The sequence below is a fragment of the Medicago truncatula genome, chromosome 1 (assembly GCF_003473485.1).
Source record: "Medicago truncatula cultivar Jemalong A17 chromosome 1, MtrunA17r5.0-ANR, whole genome shotgun sequence".
Classification (NCBI taxonomy): Eukaryota; Viridiplantae; Streptophyta; class Magnoliopsida; order Fabales; family Fabaceae; genus Medicago; species Medicago truncatula.
The window spans coordinates 6,368,427-6,390,868 of NC_053042.1; the positions used below are offsets into that span (position 1 = coordinate 6,368,427).

Here is a 22,442-nt window from a genome sequence, read left to right on the forward strand (position 1 = left end):
CCAGGTGAAGAGAAAGAGTATTTAACCTCTGATTCTATTTTTGAGATCGGGTGAAAATTCTGATGTCCAAAGCGAGTGGTTCACACCAGAATTTCTTAATGGTATTAAGAGCTCTGGAATTCCAAATCATAGGTTGAAACTAAAGGTGGGATGTCCAGTTATGCTGATGAGAAACATCGATCAGGCCAATGGACTGTGTAATGGTACTAGGTTGACAGTTACACATCTAGGGAAGAGCACGATAGCTGCTACCGTAATTACATGAAAAAGGGCAGGTACTAGGGTATTCATTCCCAGGATGAATCTTATTCCGAGTGATCCAGGACTACCCTTAAAATCCAGGCAGGCAATTTCCATTGACGCTTTGTTTTGCAATGAAAATAAATAAAAGTCAGGGTCAATCTTTATCTCGAGTGGGGGTTATCTTCCTAAGCCCGTGTTCACGCATGGACAACTTTATGCCGCTGTCTCTCGAGTAACTTCAAGAAAAGGTCTGAAGCTGCTCATCCTGGATGAATATAATAATGTTTGTAAGGAGACCACAAATGTTGTGTATCGTGAAGTTTTTCAAAAAGTATGATCATTGGTTATGTTTTAGAATTGTTGTTGCTATAATTTATAAAACTAAAGTTGCCTATTGTTTGGAAGTCGTTTTATTTTTAATTTCTTTGTAAGGCGTACTGGTCATTATAGACATGCAATTTCTATATAAGTAGATCCTCCTGTCATTGACTATTAATTCATGCACTTTTCAGGTTTAACAATCCATGAAACCTTTTTTTTTTACATCATTGTTACCCTAAAATACAATATTTACATTAGACCATTTATTTTGTAAAAATTAAAAACTAATAACAATCGGCGTTTCTGTAGCCCAAACTATATTTATACACACCCGTAAAAAATTAAACGTTTGCATTTACCGACTACGTGTGTGCATGTGACAATGACTATTATATAAAAAAAATACATATTTTTTTTAGTTTTTATGATTAATAAAATACATTTTGTCAACAAATATTATTACACGGTACGTCGGCATATTTTTGCAAGAAAATTACATATGCTAAGTTTAACAATGCGTGCATCTTATACTACAAATAATTAGTACAAATATAATAATCCAAATATTTTTATCGTTATATGCAATGTTTAGATATTTTAAAATATATACAAAATTATGATGATTTTTTTTTCATATCGAATTTAAAATCTATACATTTGATCAAAAAAGTTTTTTATTTCCCCGTGCTGGCACGGGTCACTATACTAGTTTCTACAAATTTAGGGGGATGTATTGGATTAGGATTCTATGGGATTTTAAAAGACTTTTTAATTATGAAAAAGTCTTGTGGTATTCAATCAAGACTTTTTGCAATTTAAAAAAAGTTTTGTGGTATTCAATTAAGACTCTTTGTCATTTTAAAAAAGTCTTGAGGTATTCAATCAAGACTTTTCATCATTTAAAAAAAGTCTTGTGGTATTCAAAATCATTCAAATTTCGAAGGATTGTTTAATAAATTGGATTTTGATGGATTTTGTGGGATTTTGTAGTGTAATTTTAACAAGAAAAAGTCTTTCATGAAAAGATGAGATTTCTTGAGATTGTTTTTATTTTAAAAGTTACTATCTTTTTCTTCTCATCTCTCTCTCTCCCCCTCCCCCTCTCCATTCTCTCTTCGTTTCTCTATCTCTCCATTCTCTCTCTCTCTCTCTCTCTCTCTCATCTCTCATCCCCCCCCTCTCTCTCTCTCTCTCTATCTCATAAAAAAATAAAAAATTGTATTGAGAATATTATGATAGAGAGTATGTCGTAATCAATGTTCCGCAAATCGAGTGTTAAATCTCCGAGATTATCGAGTTTACATTTTTAGGTACAAAAATCGTGTTAACTCTGAGGTAAAATCGGTTTCTGGTAAAATTGGAAGGTTTAACGAGTTTGACTGAGTTAACACTCGGTAAACTCGTGTAACTCGACCGATTTGTAATGGCTGACACAATATTTTTTTTTGAAAGATTTGTAAGTGCTGGCATAATTTTAAATATGTACAATTGAATTTTATGGGAATAATATTTTTAACAAATAAAAAATGTATATTGAGAATAATGTGTTAGAGTGTTTTTTAGTCCCTTAAAATCTTATAAATTCCATAAAATTCTTAAAATTTGAAAATCAATAGTAAAAGAATTTTTTATTGGTTTTATTTTTCTTTATTCAAACGCTATAATTTATTTGTTCATTATTTTTATCATTCACGCTTGTAAGTTTGCTCTTTTTCCCCTAAAATTTATTGAATCTTTTGAAATTTTAAAATCACATGAAATCCTTTGAAATCCTTAAAAGTCTGTGTGATAAATCCTTTAAAATCTTGAGTGTATAAAGTCTTTTACATAAAAAGTCTTTTAAAATCTCACAGAATCAATACAATCTCACACAGTCTTTTAAAATCTTAAAGACTTTTTTTATTAAAATAGTCTTTTAAAATCCTAATCCAATACACCCCCCTTAGATAACTTTCTTTCTCATATTCTTTTTCCATTGTTTTTTACCAATGAAAAAAAGAGTAAAATGAGTTTGTCATTAAAGTTGTTAGCAAATGATTGTTCAAATATCATAGCTCATGAACAAACAAATATTAATTTTTTTTTGACTATTTCTTATCTAATGTTTTAGGAATTTCTTATCTAATATTTTAGGAAGCTTTTTAGGAAGGAAAATATTATTCAAACTAAAAAAGTGTTGATTTTTTTTATAAGGATTAAAACGAAATTCTAAATATTTATAACGATCATTTATTTAATTAATATTTTATTTTTTTACTCAATTCAAATATTAGTATTGTTTCCCTTCTTCTTTAATAAGATATAAGCAAATATGACCGTTCAGTGTATCTTAGTTAAACCATTAATATTATTTAGGTTAAATTACACTAAAGGTCCTTTAAGTTGGCAAAAGTTATGGTGCATAAGCCATTTCCTTATGCACCGTGCATAAACACATCACAGCCATCAAATTTCTTTCATTTTGAACAAAAAATGGTTTTGGCTCACTTTGGGGATGTAGGAAGCAATTATGTTGGGATTTATATACGGTGCATAAGGATTTCCTTATGCACCATAACCACTCCCCTTTAAGTTTGAGGTTTGTAACAGATTTGTCTTAAATTATTTTTTTCACACATAAGTCTTTAAGTTTAAAGTTTGTAACAGATTAATGTTTAAGTTATTTTAAACACATATAAGTTCTTTTTATGTTTGTAAACGTTTTCAAACCATTGTCCTTCTAAGTATCTCTGTTCATTTTGAAAGCTCAAGTTAGTACTAGTTATTATGTTCATATCATTAATTTCTCTATAGAGATGTAAGTATGCGCTCCACTCACCTTAGAAATGACGATCTTGTATATTAAAAAACATATGACTATTAATCTATGTTATGGTCCTCTCTATTACGAGATGGTATAGTTTTAATTTTTAGTATGTGCTTGAGACTTTTGTTTGCTTGTTTGATGTCTCTGCTTAACAATTCGGTTAAGACAAATTTCATAATAATATGCGAGGCTCCTTATTTAGAGATCCAATATATAGTATACTTTAGTTGCAAAGCAATGCAGTTCATATTTGTGCATAAGGATTCCGAGCCACATAAGCGATCAACGATTCAGAACCTGTTAGGGAATTAAAACGATGCAGAACCTGTGACTGTTAGGGAATTAAAAGCACACAAGTGGATTGCAAAAAGGGCCAGAAGTCACTCTTTCCCTTCCTACACACAGCACCTCCTAAGGCATATCTTCTTTGAATGGCAAGAGACTACAACAGCTTAGGGGAATAGTAACCTATGACCTCAAATTCAAACGCATGCAGGGGACATTTTCATCATGTGCAGAATTTATTTTTACTGTCATCAACAACTGCACAACAATGATTATGAATGGTTTAACTATGGTGTTGTGGAATATATGGAAGAGAAGAAGTAAGCAGCTTTGGAATATGCCTGGCAACAATCCAACAAGCTATTTAGTTCCCTGTTGTTTTGAAATGGCAAAAGAAAAAGCAGCAAAATACTTAGAATTTGGAGATTAACACGAGGCATATAGTAGATGGAAAAGACCACAACAGGGGTACTTGTCATATGGCAACAGGTGGATTAGTAGCAACGGAGACTTGTTGGGCAGATGGGATCCCTTTACAAATGAAGATGAAGTGACGGCTTTATGGAGGGTTATGGAGTGAGCAAATAGTACGGGGACAATTGTGACTGACTGCAAATTGGTTGTTAATACAATGGCTCATAGTTTTTGGCTATAACTGAGTTTAGATCCATGATTTCAAAATGGAGAGGCCGTATTAATGTAAAACCAAACTTAAGGGTTAATTTTATAAGGATGCAAGCCAATCAAGTTGCTCATCCGTTAGCAAAAGTATCTCATTTACTGCTAGTCACAAAATTCCTTTGATTATTGAAGAAATGATATGGATTTGTTACTTTAAATAAACGTTTATGTTTGCAAGGTAACCAAAATTTGAAAAGCGCAATGAATATCCACCACTTCCATACTAGAACTGTCATTAGATTGTTATCTTTTGCAAAGGAAGAATTGTCATTACATTATGATCACAACCATACCAATGATAAAAAAGATTACAGTATTGGTCACAACTCACAAGCATCTTGTACTATAATGTTACAGATCAAATAAAGCCAATTATTTAACACACACGGCACACCTACCTAAGCTTACAAATGAATGCTGCACATTGATCCGATCCTAATATGCAAGCAGAACAAACACAGCGGCAATAGATCGCAATGGGTACTAAACTGATGAAATAACAGCAGCCACGACAGATGTTAAACAGAAACTCAGAATCAGTTCTGTCCCTATTTTCACTACTAAAGAAAGTAGAAAAATAAAAACTCAAGAGCGATGTTGTACCTATGAATTATATCTCATAATTCTCTCTTTCCAAAGGTATGGTGAAATCAATTCTTTCTTTTCCAAGGGCTTTTCTTTGGCAAAGTGCTTTCCTTTATAGAATTTATATAATATTGAGTTTTCCATTTACACATATAACCCCATTAAAGATGAACAAAAACAAATAGGAAAGAGATGCAAACATTCAAAATAGACATATCCGGAACGACAAAAATATCATCACAATACTTTGTGTAAAGCTAGTTCCTCCATCATACTAAATACACAAAATGGACATTACACTCAAGGCAGAGGCATGAAATCAACACATAAATCACAATTAAAATGATTTATCCAACCATATTAGTTAAAAAATGAGCCACCGTTTTGTACATATCTTGCAACATAAGGTTGTTTATTACCGATGGTTTTATTAGTTATCTACATTCAGATCTCTGCTGGAAACTAAAGATTCAAAGAGTAAGAGTATGGATATATCTATCAATCATCACCCACCAAATCAAGCAGAGATATCATATCAGACTTTATAAATAGGAAACTAAAGATCAATGCAAATAGAGAAAAATAACCATATTCACTGCCGAAAACTATATCATAACCTCAGTCTGCATCATATTGAAACCATATTAACCCCAGACACGTATCGGTATTGTATTGTGTCTTGGTCTATTTTAATCTAAAACATGAAAGTAGTAACGGAATTATATAAGTAAGTGAAAAAGAAGTTTTGGTTCTTAGTGTAGTCAGTTCAAAAACTACGAGAAAAACCATAGTGGCCTTCATTTTTATGAAATGCTATATGTATCATATTCTATCATCATTGAATAGAAGTCGAAATAGGTCAAAATCAGAACACATTGGCAAGATAAAGAAATGGAAAAAGTCAGAACAGCACCTAACAACCCTTAACATCTTTGATGCCTTAAGGCTTCAAAGTTACGACTATATCATAGAAAGGCTGCAAAGTTTGTCTGTCTTTTTAGCTTCAGAGCAACAAGAGTTATCTCTTAAAGAAATGTTATTCTACAAGAGCATTTAAATAAAGAATAAAGCTTGAGTTCCACAATATCTAAGTCTCAGTAAGAGTATTATTATTCATTAATCATTACCTTGCTCGAATATACTTGGAAAATCAGTCAAAGTAAAATGTAAAGCTTGAGTTTCACATTACCCTGCTAGTCAAAGTAAAAGCAGTCATTGTATAAAGAATAAAAAAGCCGCATACCAGCTCAGTTCAGACTACTTCATCAGAAGTGTCCTTTACTATAGAAGTCTGTTAAAGCAAGTAATAGCAAATTACATTTTACTTCTTTCTTCTCTTCTGTTTTGGTATTTACAAACATGAGTGCATAAGTAATATTTTACAAGGTTTGGTAAACTCTGGAGTATAACAAGACCAAATCTACAAACTTAACCTATAAAGTGTCAAAAAAGGAAGTATCACAACTTACGCAAGAGCCTCTGGAGGAAGAATTGGTCGAAACTTTGTATATGACATATTAGACATCAAATTAGCCCAGGAAACTAAATCAGATTCAATAAAAGGTTTAACTTTCTTGATCAAAAGAGGCTTGAGCCTGTTTTCTTCAATTCTAGCCTTTATCTCAAACCAAACCCTTTCAACTCTTGGCCTTGTTTTGTGAGACTCTCTAGGAGAACTTATGAAAACATCTCCTAAAAAACAAACTTTAATAAATAATTCTTCGAGGAAACTTCCAATTTGATATCATGAAGAACTGAGTTGATTAATGAGTGAAGCTAAATTCTGGTTTTGGTGTTGTTGTTCCAAGAGGAAACTTGATCAGTGAAATATGGTCATATGATTTATGTAAACTTGAGAAAACCAGGGGAGTGGACAAAGTTATGGAGGTTAAGAGTACCAAAAAAGGTTGATCGCAGACGAGAGAAAAACTCATAACAAGAGGGGTTCAATGTCAAACTTCTTGTCCTTTTTGTGAAGGGGAAAATGAAAGTGATTGACATATCTTGTTTGAATGCCAAGAGGCTATAAAAGTTTGGGAGTATAGTGAAATATGACCTTAAATTCAAACGTATGTAGGTCAGTTTCATCATGTGGAGAGAATTTAATTTTACTGTCATCAACAGCTGCACAACAAGGATTATGAATGGTAAACTCTAAGAATATGCAGGCAACAATATAATCTAACAAGCTTTTTTGAATTCATCTGTAGTTCAGAAATGGCAACAAACTAACACGAAGCATAGATGGAAAAATCCACCAGATACTTGTCATGTACAATTGATGCAGTTATCTTTGAGCCTCAAGTAAAATACCGAGCAGGCTTATGAATCAAACAAAGGTGAAGGTGGATTAGTAGCAGCAAATCCCAACTTATTTTTATTTCATTTATTATAATAAATTCATGCGCCAAATTTCTCAACAGAATGTTTCCAAATCTGTCAGCGAAACTAACAACCCCTCGTACAAGCAAATCAATGTATATATGAAATTCAACAAATAAAATTATACTTGCGGTGAGTAATCTTGAGAATGCTCTCAAGATGAGTATTTAGAGCGGGCTTCGATTTTCTAGAAGCTCTTTTGAGGCGGTTTTGAAATATTTAACTAATTTCGTAACATAAAATTTCTTTTTATACGGTTGTATCAAAACAAACTAAATTATTTGTTTAAAAAAAAAGTTATTTTTATTACGGTAAATAAACGTAAAATAGAAGTGATTTTGACATAAAATAATTTAGAGATTATATTTTAGAGATTTTATGAAAAATCAGAATCTATTTTGTGTTTGTGTACCGTAATAAAAATTACTTTTTTAAAACAGATAATTTTTTAATTTGTTTGGATGCAACTATATAAAAGGGATTTTTTGTTACAAAATTAGTTCAATCTTTTAATCCATATTTTCTCTCACCTGTAAAAAATCTATTTTTTGAAAGGCTCTTAACAACTTCAAATTATCTGTTTTAAAAAGTTGTAACAAACGCAAAACTATTAAAAGTGATTATTTTAATATATATATATATATATATATATATATTTTTTTTTTTTTTTTTCTTAAGAAAAACTATAACAAACGAGCTCAAAATCTCTAGAAAATAATCTCTAAATTATTTCGTGTCAAAATTATTTTTATTTTAATCCATAACAAACGGATCCTAAATTTTGATTATTTTAAAAATCTATCACAAACGGATGCAACACTCTTAAAACTTAAAAATGATTATTAAAAAAGAAAGGAATATTTTTTTTTTCTTGAAAAGTATAACAAACGGGCTCTAAATTTATATGGCGTGGGTTGACCTTTTTGTTTGAAAATTGATTTTTTATTTTTATTTTTAGAAAGTGTTTTGTTCTTATCATGATTGTGTTGTTTTGTCCACATCCACTTTCTTTTCTTTTTTTTGTTTTTCTTTTTTAATTAAAATAGAAATGAAACAACCTCAATAAATGAAACTCAAATAGAATCTAGGGTTTCTCACTTCCAAGTCAAGTGAGCGATTCCCTTCTCTCACCATCACCACCTATCGCCTCTGCCTCACTTCCACGTGGTTAGTTTTACACTGTATTCTTCTCTTCTCTCTAATGCTCTATTTCTTTTATTGTTCTCTCTAATGCTCTTTTTTTTTTTAATTTTCTTCTTGGATCTTCAAGCATATTGAGATTCATGAGTAGCACTTCAAGCGAACACTATGGTGATCACAAAACTCACATATTGAGAGTCATGAATAGCGCTTTAAGCGAAGATGATGGCGATCACAAAACAGGCATATTGAGTGGTATGAGTAGCCCTTCAAGCGGCGATGATGATCGCAAAAGGCAGTCAATACTGTCAGCTGATCAAGAAACTGATGAAGGAGATACCACTGGAGGAGAAGGAGGAGAAGGTGGTCTAAAGAAAGGTCCATGGACAGCGGCAGAGGATGAAATCTTGGTAGCTCATGTTCAAAAATATGGTGAGGGAAACTGGAATTCAGTCCGGAAATGTACCGGACTTGCTCGCTGTGGGAAAAGCTGTCGTCTACGATGGGCAAATCATTTGAGACCTGATCTCAGAAAGGGTGCAATTACTGCTGAAGAAGAACGCCGAATCATTGAGTTGCATCATAAGATGGGAAATAAATGGGCTCAAATGGCTGCACTGGTAATTAATATCATTCTTCTTGATATTTTTTTATCCTTTCCTTTTTGATATTTGCAAATCTATTGTTATGATGTGGTAATATGATTGCAATATCTATATTTTTCATAGATTTTATTGTTATTATTATTATTATTATTTTACTTTAGGGTTTTTTTATTTCATAGATTTTATTGTTGTTATTATTATTATTTTGTTGTATTATACTTGACTTTAAGGCCTTTTTTGGTGCCATCATATAATTACAAATTGATTAGTAGTATGAGAGGATACAGAATAAGAATATGAAATTGAATAGTAGTTTAATTATATTTCTGTGATGATAATATTAAGGCTAATTGCAGTTTTAGCCCTCTAACTTTTCTAAAGTTGCGATTTTGGCCCCTTAAGAAGAAGAAAAAAAATACAAAACCGTCCCCTAAATTTTGCATCTGTGGTAGTTTTGACCCCTTAGACCAATTTCGACTCGGTCTACGCTGACGTGACACTAAGTGAGGTGCCACGTGTGATTTTTTTTTATTATTATTATTATTTTTTTACCAAAAATTGGTCTTTGGGGCCGAAACTGCTACAGTTGCAAAACTTAGGGGGGGCGGTTTCATAGTTTTTTCTTAGGGGGCCAAAATCGCAACTTCTTAAAAGTTAGGGGCGAAAACTGGTATTAACTTAATAAACGATATTATATAAAGCTTAATAGTGTGATAGACTTAATAGTGTGCTATTAACTTAATAATTAGAATTATTCTAATTATATAAAGCCTAATATTAATAAACGATACTAATTATAAGTCTGTTATATCAGTCAATACTTTGTGATAGACGACTTATTCTTGATGGTGGTGGACTTCATGAATTGTTAAAGTTGTTGCCTCTTGATGAAAGCTATGCTTTTTTTTTTTTTTTTTAATTCAATTTTATTTTTGGATGATGAGAATCAAAGAGATAAAATTATACAATTAGGTTAGACATTAAATAGTAAACAATTTAATAAAGTCAAGACTTTTATGGCATTCAGAAATTGGTTCTGGAAAATATACAGTGTGAGATGTTTATAAGGAAATAAAATATTTTGATTTGAACATTTGTCTGCTCTTTTGTTACGGTCACAAGGTCACTTTACAATTATTAGTATATATTTTATTAAAGAAATTTGTATTAGTGAATCTGAATCATTCCATATCTTATGTTTTTCAAAATTTTCTATATACTCCTCATATGTATTTGGGCTAAATAGATTCTTGACCAAGTAAATAAACAATTTTTTTCATATAAATTGTACTCTTAGGTTTTTTATAAATGTGAACCAACCTACTACTTACCATCAAGCAGGGTTGTCAAAACAAAACCCCTTACAATATCACTTCTTAATTGTCTTATATGTTCATATTTGCCTTATGTTCATTCCTGTTTCTCTTCTTTTCAGTTGCCTGGACGTACAGATAATGAGATAAAGAACTTTTGGAACACAAGATGCAAGAAACGGGGTCGGGCAAACTTACCAATCTACCCTGAAGATTTATCATCTGAATGTCTGCTGAATCAAGAAAATGCTGACATGTTGACAAATGAAGCCAGCCAGCATGATGAAGCAGAGAACAAAGTACCTGAAGTGATATTTAAAGATTACAAACTCCGCCCTGATATTTTACCACCATGTTTTGATAAGCTTCTAGCTGGCTTGTTATTGCGTCCCTCTAAGCGCCCTTGGAAGTCCGATATGAATTTGTACAGTTATAGCAATAATGCTGCTGCCCCAGCAGCATTTGATCAGCTCAGAAAATATCCTATGCCATCTCCTTCGTCTCCTCCATGGGAGGATATTAATGAACCACATAGCTACAATCAGTTTAATGAATATGATAACCCTATGGTCGGTATTCACATGGCACCAAAAACCTCTTCTTTTGAGCCCATATATGGGTTCATGAAGACTGAGCCCCCTTCACTCCAATATTCACAGACTCAACATCGTAGCTATATGATTCCATATCCTCAAGTTGAGCCTGTTCAGTCAGTTCCAACTTCTCTAGAGAGGAGTCATTTTCTTCCATCCAATGAAGCAAATCTTAGCACACAATGGGATGAGTCAGATGATCAGTATGATGGTTTATTTCCGTCCTTTGACTATAATAACAATAATCATATGAACACGTGCTCAACTGACGGGCACCACTCAGCTGAAACTACTCAGGGTTAGCAATATACTCTTTCCGGTCTCATATATAAACAATTATTTTTTCTTTAGATGCATTAAACAACCGATATATTTGGTTAGATACATCAGTTATTCAATTAATCTAAAAAAAAAAAATCTTTTGCTTATATATGTATCCGGAGGGAGTATTATTAAGTGTCATTTCATTTCCGTTTATAATTATGAACTGTCATGAGCTTTTATTTAAGAGATTTCATTTCATTAATTTAGTTTTCCCCTCTTATTTGGCAGGTCATGATATTATTAACCATGCTGCATTTAATCAGATCCCAGATTACTTTTCTTCTGAGAGAGATGATTTGAGGAGAAAAATATTTGCGCATCCAGATGCTGCGCCTGTGGTTGATGACTTCGCTTGGTATTATAAAATAGAATAAATATGATAAATCTGTTGTTCTAGAAGTGCATGCTCTTCTTGGTAAAGAGTTCATTTGTTAGCACTTGTTGGCAGATCGTGATACTAACTACTCGGTTTTATTTTTCCTTTTTTATGGTTTGAGATTTCACTATGTTGAAATTTGTTGGTTGTCACTTTGTATAGTTTTTACATTGGAACTATGGTATTTGAAAAGCGTGTGTATATTGGTCTGTGATCTTAACTTTAAGAAATGTTAATTCAAACTTGCATTTTATGGCTGATGTATTTATTCAACACAGAAACTGTATACATGAGTAGTTGCTAAAGAACTATTAATGAATAATAAGGCACAAAATACACATTATTTTTGTCGGTAGAGTCGGAAAAACACACTGAGTTGGTTTTGTTCTTTCAAATTTATTTAGCAAATCCAAACTAAATTGTTCTAATAAATTTTTTTAATATGTTTTTCCTCACATATAAGATTTTTATAGAATTTGGAGATCTATTTCAAGGTACGTATTACATTAACTGTACTACCAAGATCTTCAAATAAATATCTTCATTCAAGTCACCATGAAGAAAAGCATTACTCCCGTCCATTTAATGAAGATAACACCTATTAGAAGTAACTATAGAGAGCATAGTGCAAACAATTATCATTTTAGCTACGGTGCATTTGTTTCATCATAATCAATACTATTCCTGCTTGTTTCCAAAGTCAACCAATCAAAGCTTTGTAACAGTTGAATGACTTATTAGAATCCAGTTCCACACCATAACACACCCATTTGCAGCTTATGAGTTTGATATTAGGGGGACAAGAGATAATATTCTATGAAAAATTATCTTGGAGAGCGTGAAGTTCCTCATTCATTGCTTTTATCTAGCGTTCATCATAAATAGTCGGTGAGTAACACAAAAATAGATATGCTAGAGAATGAGGTAGTCAGAGAAGTATGTAAGTATCATACATGTCTAGTGAGTACCTATTCGATGCTCGAGATATTCAAAGTGATGGTCGTGGTTCAACTAGTTCAGGATCAGGTGGCAGATCAGTGTTGGGCTGTTTGTTGCGTTGTCTAACATGATTCATGGTTTAAAACGTCCTATACATTTAGGCAGAGTAGAAAACTTGGCGAAATGGAAATATCACTCAAAGTAGGAGAAGCGCAAGAGAACATAAATTGATTATAAAAAAAAAAAAAAAAAAAAGTCACATTTCTAGAAATACGGAAGCGATGGTTATAAACATCATAACATACAAAATCCTTATCATAATGACTTTAGCCCATAAATGTGCATTGAACTGGTTGTGCATCAAACTTATGTCTTTCAAACAGAGGTAGGTGAACAAAACATTTGCATCTAAAAGTATGTAAGCACAATAATCAGATTAAGTTTTAAAAAGACAAAAGAACTAGAAATCAAGATCAATAATCGTAGAAGGAAAAATGGATATGCTACCAAGGATGGTATCTTGGATGCTCGCATTGGCCACTATCCAAGTTATTTGTGGTGGAGTATTATTATGGAGTTCTATCTCCCTGTCAACTCTTGGTTACTGCTGGAAAATTGGAGAAGGATCTCAAATTAATGTCTGAAATGAGCAATGGATCAGAACCACATATCATCTTAAGCCGATTACTCAGCTGCCATCCCATTTGCAAGAACTCACAGTAGCTCATTATTCTGTCATGAAACAAGCAGTTGGAATCAAGGATTCCTGGCTGCACTGTTCAATACCGGAGATGTCAATGCAATTATGCGCATTCCTCTTACTTACATGGAGCAACATTATACTATCATATGGCGGCTTACTAGTAATGGTGAGTATAGTTTGAAAACAGCCTACAAACTCTGTTTATCCACCATATTGCAGAATAATCAAAGCCAAACTTTAGGAAATTGGAGCAATATATGGAAACTAGACGTCCCTTCAAAAATGAAGCATCTTAGTTGGAGAGCAGCTTGTGATGCCTCATGTGTGAGCAGCAAGAGCTGAAATTATGGCCTAGTATCCAACAGATCAGCAACCAAGCCCTCAGTCTCACTGAAATGCTCTTTGATTTATGCAGCAGCACTGTCTGAGAAGATGCAGATTTGCTAGCTACTTGTTTATGGAGCATTTGGAAGTGTAGAAACAAATGCCTTTGGGAAGGATCATTGTTAGATCCTAAAAGAGTTCCTTCTGATGCAAGGGACTATGTAACTCGGTATAAATAGGCGCAATACAATCAACAAGCTGCACAAAATTGTTATGACAGTCCAGCCGAAACCAACCAAAGGTGGACTAAACGGAGAGCATGTATGTTAAACGCAACTCAGATTGTGCAGTATTTACCGCAGAGAACAAAATGGGATTTACAACATGCCTCTGAAACCCCTCACGCAAGTTTGTCGTAGCTCATACATCTTGGACTCGCTATTCTGCAACTGTTCCAGAAGGGGAGGCACAAGCAGTCCTTATCTCGCTAAGACTTGCTCTGTCGATGGGTTGTCTCAAGTGCTCTGAGTCAGATAGTAGAACTATAGTGGTAGCTATTAACGACTTGAGAGTTTATGTTAATGAGCTTGGGTCACTTATAGAAAAATGTCGTGACATTTTATTTTCACAAGAGAACTTCCACTTTCAGCTTGTGTTTCTTCAGAGACAAGTTAATAGAGTTGTTCATAATCTAGCGAGAGCATTTGTTTTAGAGTCAGGCCTAGCCCCGTGTCTTTTATTCTGCCTCATCATGTATTGCCTCTATTATTCTTGATAAAATGAATTGAGTTTAGCTTGCCTAAAAAATCAGAAAAAAGGATTTGGTACCAAAAGATCCATACATCCAAGTAATGGTCCTTGAAGACATAAGAGAAGGCATTGTGCTTATTCTTGAAGAAATATATTTCATGGATATTATCTTGTAGCTTATAGTTTTTTCCAAAATAGTCTAAAATGCCTTTATTTTCTCTTTACGGGGCTTAATGGAGGATCTCACTGGTTTTGAACTTGATATGTTGGATGAAGAATAATGCTAGCAACACTCTCTTTTGAAGACTCTAATATTTATTTTCTTGTTGGTTTACATCATTGTGGGTTTACACTTTGAAAAAGAACTCACACAAAATGGTGGGACATACATTGATTTTATTTAATAAATGAGTGATTATTAGAGAGTGTTCAAAAGTGAGCGTTGCTAGTATTCCTCATCAGATTAATTTTGTATTTAATAACATTTGCTTGGATGTGTATTTTGCTTCAAGAATTTGTTCGTTTACTTGTTTGTTTTATTATATAAAAATTAATTTGACTGAAAAAAGTATTCAATTTTTTTATTTATGTTGCCACCGACGATGAGGGCATGGGTCCAATTCCAAAAGTAATCAAAATCACATATACATCAACAAAATTCATAAATGAATCAAAATTCAACACACATTGTCTTGTTTTTTTATTATATAATCTGAATTCCTGAACAATATATTTCAAATTATATAATATGAAATACAACAATGCCAAATAAAAAAAAAAAAACACAAATTAAAATAAGATGATTGAAGAAATGCAACCTAAAAAAAGTGCAAATACACTTCTTATTGGTTTTTAGGTAGCATCAATACTTCACCAAATCGTAGTAATAAACTTCAAATCGTAGTAAAGATTTAGGAAGCAGCAGCAATCTTTCCATCTTATGTGCAATCTTATTCATAAGTCTTCGTGATCCAAAATTGTATATTCCATCAGCAACTGAGTGATAACTAGCAACATTAGGTTTGAGACCGCCTTTTATCATCACAGCTACTGCAGTTTTAGCAGATTTGACCTCTCTTTGGGTAGGAGGAGTAGGAGGGATGTTGATTGATACCTTGAATACTTTTTCTGGTAGAGATGCCTTGAATTTTTTAAACAAGGCAATTGCTTGTTCAAATTGACCGAGGATGCAATAGCCATAGATTAGATGATGGTAAGTGACAACATCAGGCTTGAAGGTGTGAGTATGAATCATTTCAGAATATAAATCATAGGCTTGGTTTGCAAGTCTATCTTTGCAGAGTCTGAGTATGATCGAGTTATACATGCGCTTGAAAGAAAAACCAGCATCTTGTTTTCCACTGTTAATCTGTAGTGCCTGTCTCAAAAGCTGGATGGCTATTTGGGTTTCTCCTCCTATCTCACATACTCCTTGGATCAGAATAGAATAAGTACGATTGTCCAACTGAAAACCCTGTTTAAGTACGATGTCATTATAAAAGAGGATTGCTTTGTGAATCTTGCCTATGCGGCAAAAACCATCGAAAATATCATACAAAGTTTCAGAAGAAGGAGGATGACCAGTTTTTATGATATTATTGAATAAACAGATAGCCGAAGACATGTTACCATGGAAACAGTGACATGTGATGAGGATTGACCAAGTATGAATGTCTGGTAGAACACGTTTATATATATTGTTGCGGTATTTGACCTCCTCCAATTGTTGAGCAAGGGAAACAACAGTTTCGGAGCGGCCCAATTGAAGAAGTGAAGATAAAATAAAGTTATAATGGGATATGGGATAGCAACCTACAGAGAGCGTGGATTCAAACAAACTAACAGCAGTTGGCCAACTCTTGCATGATTCTATAAAAATAGGGCTAGGAACATAATCACACCACTTACTTGTTGAGGATGAAACAAAACGACAATTGTGCACAGAGACAGCAGTAGCATATCTACTCATTAACCTTGACAACATTGTTGCTGCGATAAAGCTTTAAGCAAAGGTGACAACTAGGGTACCCATGGAAGAATAGTGGGTAATTTACCCCAACCAATACACATTAGTCAATAAGCACATTTTTAAGTGGTATCCATGAACTATCTTGACCCCACCAACAAATTGCTCATTTTCATTGGTTGGTGGGTAAATTACCCACCATTCTTCAAAGGTAATCTAGAAAAAACCTTAACCAAATCTAAATACTTCCCAGCCGCAAATTGTGATTTTCAGTGATCTTATTTATAGTCAGAGATAAGGGTTTAAAGAATGACCAAAGTATCCTTTTTACTTTTCGGTTGTATTCATATTGAGGAGAATTGGTGTTGAAACATATGCGTTGACCGGGAAACACGAGTAATTTGCCGGAGAACCCGTGTGTATATATATATATATATAGGCTTAATTGCTCTTTAGGTCCCTTAACTATTTAATTGGTATCGCTTTGGTCCCTTAACTAAAATAAAAGATTGTTTGAGTATTTTAAGTTTTTTTTTTAGTCTTGTTTTGGTCCCTTCTGTTAGGTTTCCGTTAGGGTTTAAAAAAAAAGTTAACTCCTAGACATGTGTCACCTTGTCATTGGCTCTGAGTTTTTTTAAAAAAAATCCCAAAGCCAATGACAAAGTGACACATGTCCCAGAGTTAACACATGTCACCTTGTCATTGGTTCTGGAAATTTTTTACAAAAAAAATAAAATATATATATATTAAAACTAACGGAAACCTAACAGAAGGGACCAAAACGAGACTAAAAAAAACTTAAAGTACTGAAACAATCTTTTTTTTAGTTAAGGGACCAAAGCGATACCAATTAAATACTTAAGGGACCAAAAGAGCAATTAAGCCTATATATATATATATATATATATATATATATATATATATATATATCATTTAAATCTTGACCAAAAAAATAAAGAGCATTTAAGTACTCAACAAACATTTCAATAAGTGTAAAAATTAAACATTTGAATATTATTTTGCAAATTACTTAAACAAAAAAAAAATCTTTGTGCACAATTATTTTAATGTAGAAAATATAACAACATATTATACCTTAAAAAAAATCGTTATAAACAATTATTTTAACGATTTTTATTTTTATTTTTATTTAAGTAATGTGCAAAATAATATTCAAATGCTTAATTGTTACACTGATTTAAATGCTATTTTTATTAAGATATATACGCATAAGTATAATACTGCAATTGTTTGAAACGTACCAAAATAATGATTGAAACATTCAAAATCAATAAATATTATTAATAACAATTTATGATTTTTGTCAAAAAAAAAAAACAGGTTTGAGGTTTCATCGGCAGTTAATTGTCGTAGTTTTCAGTTTTCCTCAGTAGTTAACTGCAGCCGGTTCCATAATTCGGCAGTTAACTGCCGAGAAACATTTAGATAAATTACTCGTGCTTCTCAGCCGATGCATATGTGTCAAGATCAATTCTCCAGTTCCATCTAAGTTTAGCTTTACCTTGTACTTGTTTGTTTCTCATTAACTTCTATAACTCAAAAGTACATCTTCTACTTTAAAGCAAACACTAGATTTGCATGATTGACCTACCACATAGTTCTATTTTTATTAAATACACAACAAAACAAAAAAACTAAATAAGTTGGTAAAAAGTATTATAACTTAGGTCGTTTAAGTTATTTAATCGTAATAAATTAATTTTTTAAGTTTTTTTCTTTTTTGGAATTTCTACATTACATTTATAAAGTGAGTTGTACCGGTGCTCTTACTCCATAATTTTATAAATTAACGATCATTTTTTATGTAATAAATAGCTATTTGTCAATATTTATATTTTATAGAACATCATTTCATAAGAAAAAACATCATTTTATTGTTTATAAGAATCATAGTAATTATTTTTACATATTATTGTAAAAAATAATCAATGTTCTCAATTATGAGTGATAAAAATTCAAAAAAAAACTTAATTTTATTTCGTTGACACTTTTGATGAATAAAATTTAGTTATTATAATTATAAATGATAAAAAAAAAATCTTCAAAAAACAACTCATTTAACTATAATTTAAAGAGTGAATGTACTAGTACACTCAAATATATTGGATGTACCCTAAAATTTACCTTTTTTTTTATCATTTAAGTTAATTAATTGTAATAAATTAGTCTCTTAACTTAATTCTTTAGGTCACTTAAGTTAATTAATTCTTGGGTTAAATATATTGATCCTTACATTTTGTCCTCTTTGAATGATCTTACATTTTAATAAATGTTTTTTAAAATTCCTACGTTTATAGGTTAGTGTTAAATTTGCTGACAAATAATAAGAATGGTGTTTGGAAAAAAAAACACTTGAGCCCAGGGAAGATCTGTTGAATGACTCGACATCCTAATATCTGGTGCTAAACAGAACTAGTTGGCTTACTGTTATAGAGCTAACTGAACACCTTAGAAACTAAACTCAGAAAAATATAAATAGAGAACTGAACAACAAATTGTATTGGGTCTCAAACATGAAAATAATCATGTTTATAATTTTGGTGACTGTTCATTTAACAATTTTTTAGGGAGAAAGGGTTGTTCTGTAAAGAACTTAGGGAGTGATTCTGATTTAGTAATAAAATTATTCATTAACAAGACAAAAGACAATAACAAATCTAAATGTATATCATTATTTTCTAAACTAGAAAATGAGCCTTTTCAACCCACTTGAGTTGGTCTTAGGTTCGATTCTCTACGGTGCAAGTTTAGATGGGTCAATTTAACTTATTAAAAAAAAAGTCTTTTCACAACAAAATTATAAATATTATTCCAATGATACTAGTAACCTATGAAGTATAGATACAGACACGAAACACACACTTAGGTTGAGTCATGACTCACCCCAACCCTAAAAAAATTAATTTTTAATAGGTATGGTTAGAAAGATTTTATAAGAAATTATATTATATATATGTGTTGCGCAAGAATGGATAATTGCCTAGCTTGTTCTAGCGGTTAAGTTGGTAAATCCAATGGCCTTATGTTCTGTGTTGTGTTCAAATCCTAGCTAGGCTTTTATTGTTATTTTTTGTCAAAAAAATTATACAATACAATAAGATTTTGGGTTAATTAAGTTTTTAGTCGCTATAAATATCTCCAATTTTGTTTTTAGTCTCTATAAAAATAAATCACACTTTTTAATCCCTTTAAAAAAAATTGTCAATATTTTTAGTCCCTATCCAATGTTTTAACAGATGCTGATGTGGCACTGCCACATCATTATTATTTTTTAAAATAAAAAACACATAAGATTGTTCATTTTAATAATTTTTTTCAAAAAAAAAAAAGATAATGATAAATTATGAAACTCCTAAAGTGCCCCTATTGTTAAATTGAAAAGTCCATTTTTTTTTTTGTCCCTCTTCTCTTCTCTTCTCCACCAGCGACTTGCCCTTCTAGATTTCTTCTTCTTCCATCACCTTCTTGTTCCTTCGATAACCCCAATCCCCCAATTTCATCCATATTCAATTACTCACGGTCAACACATTTATATATTATTCCATTTATTTGATTTATCACCCCATAACAACGATGTCATCGTGTTCATCAAATTTTATCAAGAGAGATTGCAACATCTGTTTCGAAAGGACTGGTTTAGAGGGACTAAAAATCACAGCACAATGTATGAATCTCAACCGCACAGGACTGATTTTGATTTCTGGCACTTCAGACCATTTTTCAGTTCGTTTAATTTAAGGAAGGAAGTTCAATCTCTGGTTTTGTAGTTTCGATTCGATTTCAACTTCGTAATCTATTTCGTTTTCAGATTCGTATTCGATTTCAAGTTGTTGATGTTAGATGGTGCGCTAGTTCGATGGGTTTCTTTAGTTTCAAGTTGTTGTTTGATGAAAATCCCAATTCTGGGAATATATATATGTTCTTTTTAACTACTTATACTTATTTTTCATGTTTTTTATATTTTAATTCTTTTTAATTTTTTATTCTAAATACATAATCCAAGAGAGCTTTCCACATGTCAGCTAGCCATGTCATAAAGAAATCTGATGTGGCAGTGCCACATCAGCATCCGTTAAGGTCAGGGGCGGAGCCACCCCAGCTAGCCTGGGCTAGTGCCCAGGCTCGGCTCCAACTTTCTATGTAGCAAACTCAACCATTACTAGAAATTTTAGCTTTTCCTGCGGGTTTACCTCCGGATTTTTGTGTAAATTCCGCAGGAAACACATTTCCTACAGATTTTGCCAAGGATTTAGGTTCCGCAGGAAAGATATATCCGTAGGAAATGTGAAATTATTTGAAGGAAGGAAGTAACGTTTTGCGATAAATTTTTTGCTCATGCTCTATAAAATTCCTGGTTCCGCCACTGGTTAAGGTCACTTAACAGCAAGGACTAAAAACTTTGACAAAAAATTTTATATGGACTAGAAAGTGTGATTTATTTTTATAAGACTAAAAACAAAACTAAAGATATTTTATTGAACCAAAAACTTAATTAATCATAAAAAATTGAACAAATACACGAAAAGTCTTTCTAAAAACCCCTAACCACTAAAACAACAACCTTTCAAGTTCCTTAATTTGCTTTACCTCACTATTTATCTAAGTTTTAAAATAAGTGTTGCTTTAGCAAAAAAAAATTGTTTTAAAATGAATGTCACTTTACATTTTTAACACAACTTTAATTTTTTTTCTTTCAACTTTACTCTTAATAAATACTCCAACTTTTTTCTCACACAATTTTCAATGTAACTTTATGTTTGTCTTTTTCATATAAAACAAAGGCAGTTTAGTAAAAGTGTTATGTCTAATGATTATTTCATTCAATTTCTTAATTTGTGTGCAATTGGTTAAAGCGACACTCATTTTGATACGATGGAGTACTGTATAGTTCACCAACTTTTATACTACAGTTCATTTTTAAATTTAAAATATGGTGTAATATAATAAAAATTATTTTTTTGACAAAATGTTAAAACATTTTTAAAATCTAGTTTAAATTATGTTTCATAGATAAAAGATTATTGGTCACTCGAATTAACTAATATAAAAAATTTCAAGAAAAACTAATAAAAAATATATAAATTTACATATTAAACAAATTTGTCCACCCTAAAAATTATTTCCAGCTCCGCCACTGATACACGGACACAACTAATAATTTGAAAAATCACATAATTCAGTGTAATTACAAGTATCGGTGTCGTGTTGGTGTCGAATGCGATACATGTCTAACACCAGGACATGCCTGATCCGATGAGTGTCTGTGCTGTCTTATTTAATATGTGAGTTGCTACCAAGTAAGTTACTTGAAAGAAAAAAATAAAAATGAAATTAAGATTAATAGAAAGAAACCAGTTAATTAATAATTCTCTCTGAAAAAATCCAATTGATAAAAGGAGAGAATAGGTATTTTCATCCTTGAATTTGCACAAGTCGTTTAATTTCGTTCCCAAACTATTTGAAATAGTTAAAATGTTCCTGAATTTTACAAGCAGGGCCGTCCCTGCGAAATAGGAGGCTGAACTCTCTTTTTAAAATAAGCCCCTTACTTGAGAAGGTTAAGATTATATCTCTTAAATGGTTGAAAGAAAAAAATGTGTGCTTTCCTTTTGGTTACCATATGTGGTGGCAACGTCCCCTTACTTGTTTGGGGATTGGCTGATGTATTTTTCCTTGTTATTTTTTGTGGTTTGATCGGAACTCTTTGTAATTTTGTTTTGTCTCTTTTGGCACTCCTTGTGCTAGGGATCAAAACTTTTTGTTAATATATCTCATTTTGCTTTGTTAAAAAAAAAAAAGCCCCTATTAAAATAAAAATGTAATTTTTTTGTGTAGGTAAACTTCATTAAAAAAATCAGAATAAAATCTTCATGAAACGAAATAAAAAAAATTAAGTGAAAGAGATGAAATTTACCTAACAGTGTCGTTTGGATTCTTCACTCATTCGTTGTGGGAAGGGAAAGCGAATGGTTTATGCGGAAAAAAAATGATTGTTGTGATTCTTTTAATAAAATAACTTTCCAATTTGACTGATTAAGTGATTTTACAGATTAGGATGGTTTGATAGTATCAGATTTATGTACAG

The 22,442-nt window shown here is 31.9% G+C and overlaps 2 protein-coding genes across 2 annotated transcripts; one reads left to right on the forward strand and one right to left on the reverse strand.

The window, feature by feature from the left end:
* The first annotated feature begins 8,375 nt into the window (after positions 1–8,375).
* Positions 8,376–11,902, forward strand: LOC11417891 (transcription factor MYB65). Its single transcript, XM_003589214.3, has 4 exons — positions 8,376–8,470; positions 8,574–9,063; positions 10,484–11,252; positions 11,507–11,902. The coding sequence occupies exons 2-4, from the start codon at positions 8,587–8,589 to the stop codon at positions 11,650–11,652; spliced, it is 1,392 nt and encodes a 463-aa protein (XP_003589262.2). The 5' UTR covers positions 8,376–8,470; positions 8,574–8,586; the 3' UTR covers positions 11,653–11,902.
* Positions 11,903–15,217: 3,315 nt separating this feature from the next.
* Positions 15,218–16,609, reverse strand: LOC11417206 (pentatricopeptide repeat-containing protein At1g12775, mitochondrial). The gene is made up of 2 exons (XM_003589216.2): positions 16,569–16,609; positions 15,218–16,376 (listed from the first exon to the last, which is right to left on the reverse strand). Exon 2 carries the CDS (start codon positions 16,352–16,354, stop codon positions 15,233–15,235), a length of 1,122 nt encoding a protein of 373 aa, XP_003589264.1. The 5' UTR covers positions 16,355–16,376; positions 16,569–16,609; the 3' UTR covers positions 15,218–15,232.
* Positions 16,610–22,442: the final 5,833 nt, after the last annotated feature.

What these genes read in the sequence shown, in the direction of transcription:
- LOC11417891 (XM_003589214.3), top strand. Translation starts at nt 8,587, where the DNA reads ATGAGTAGCACTTCAAGCGAACACTATGGTGATCACAAAACTCACATA. An exon ending in GGGCTCAAATGGCTGCACTG is followed by an intron (nt 9,064 to 10,483) that starts GTAATTAATATC and finishes TCTTCTTTTCAG; the next exon opens with TTGCCTGGACGTACAGATAA. An exon ending in CTCAGCTGAAACTACTCAGG is followed by an intron (nt 11,253 to 11,506) that starts GTTAGCAATATA and finishes CTTATTTGGCAG; the next exon opens with GTCATGATATTATTAACCAT.
- LOC11417206 (XM_003589216.2), bottom strand. Translation starts at nt 16,354, where the DNA reads ATGTTGTCAAGGTTAATGAGTAGATATGCTACTGCTGTCTCTGTGCAC.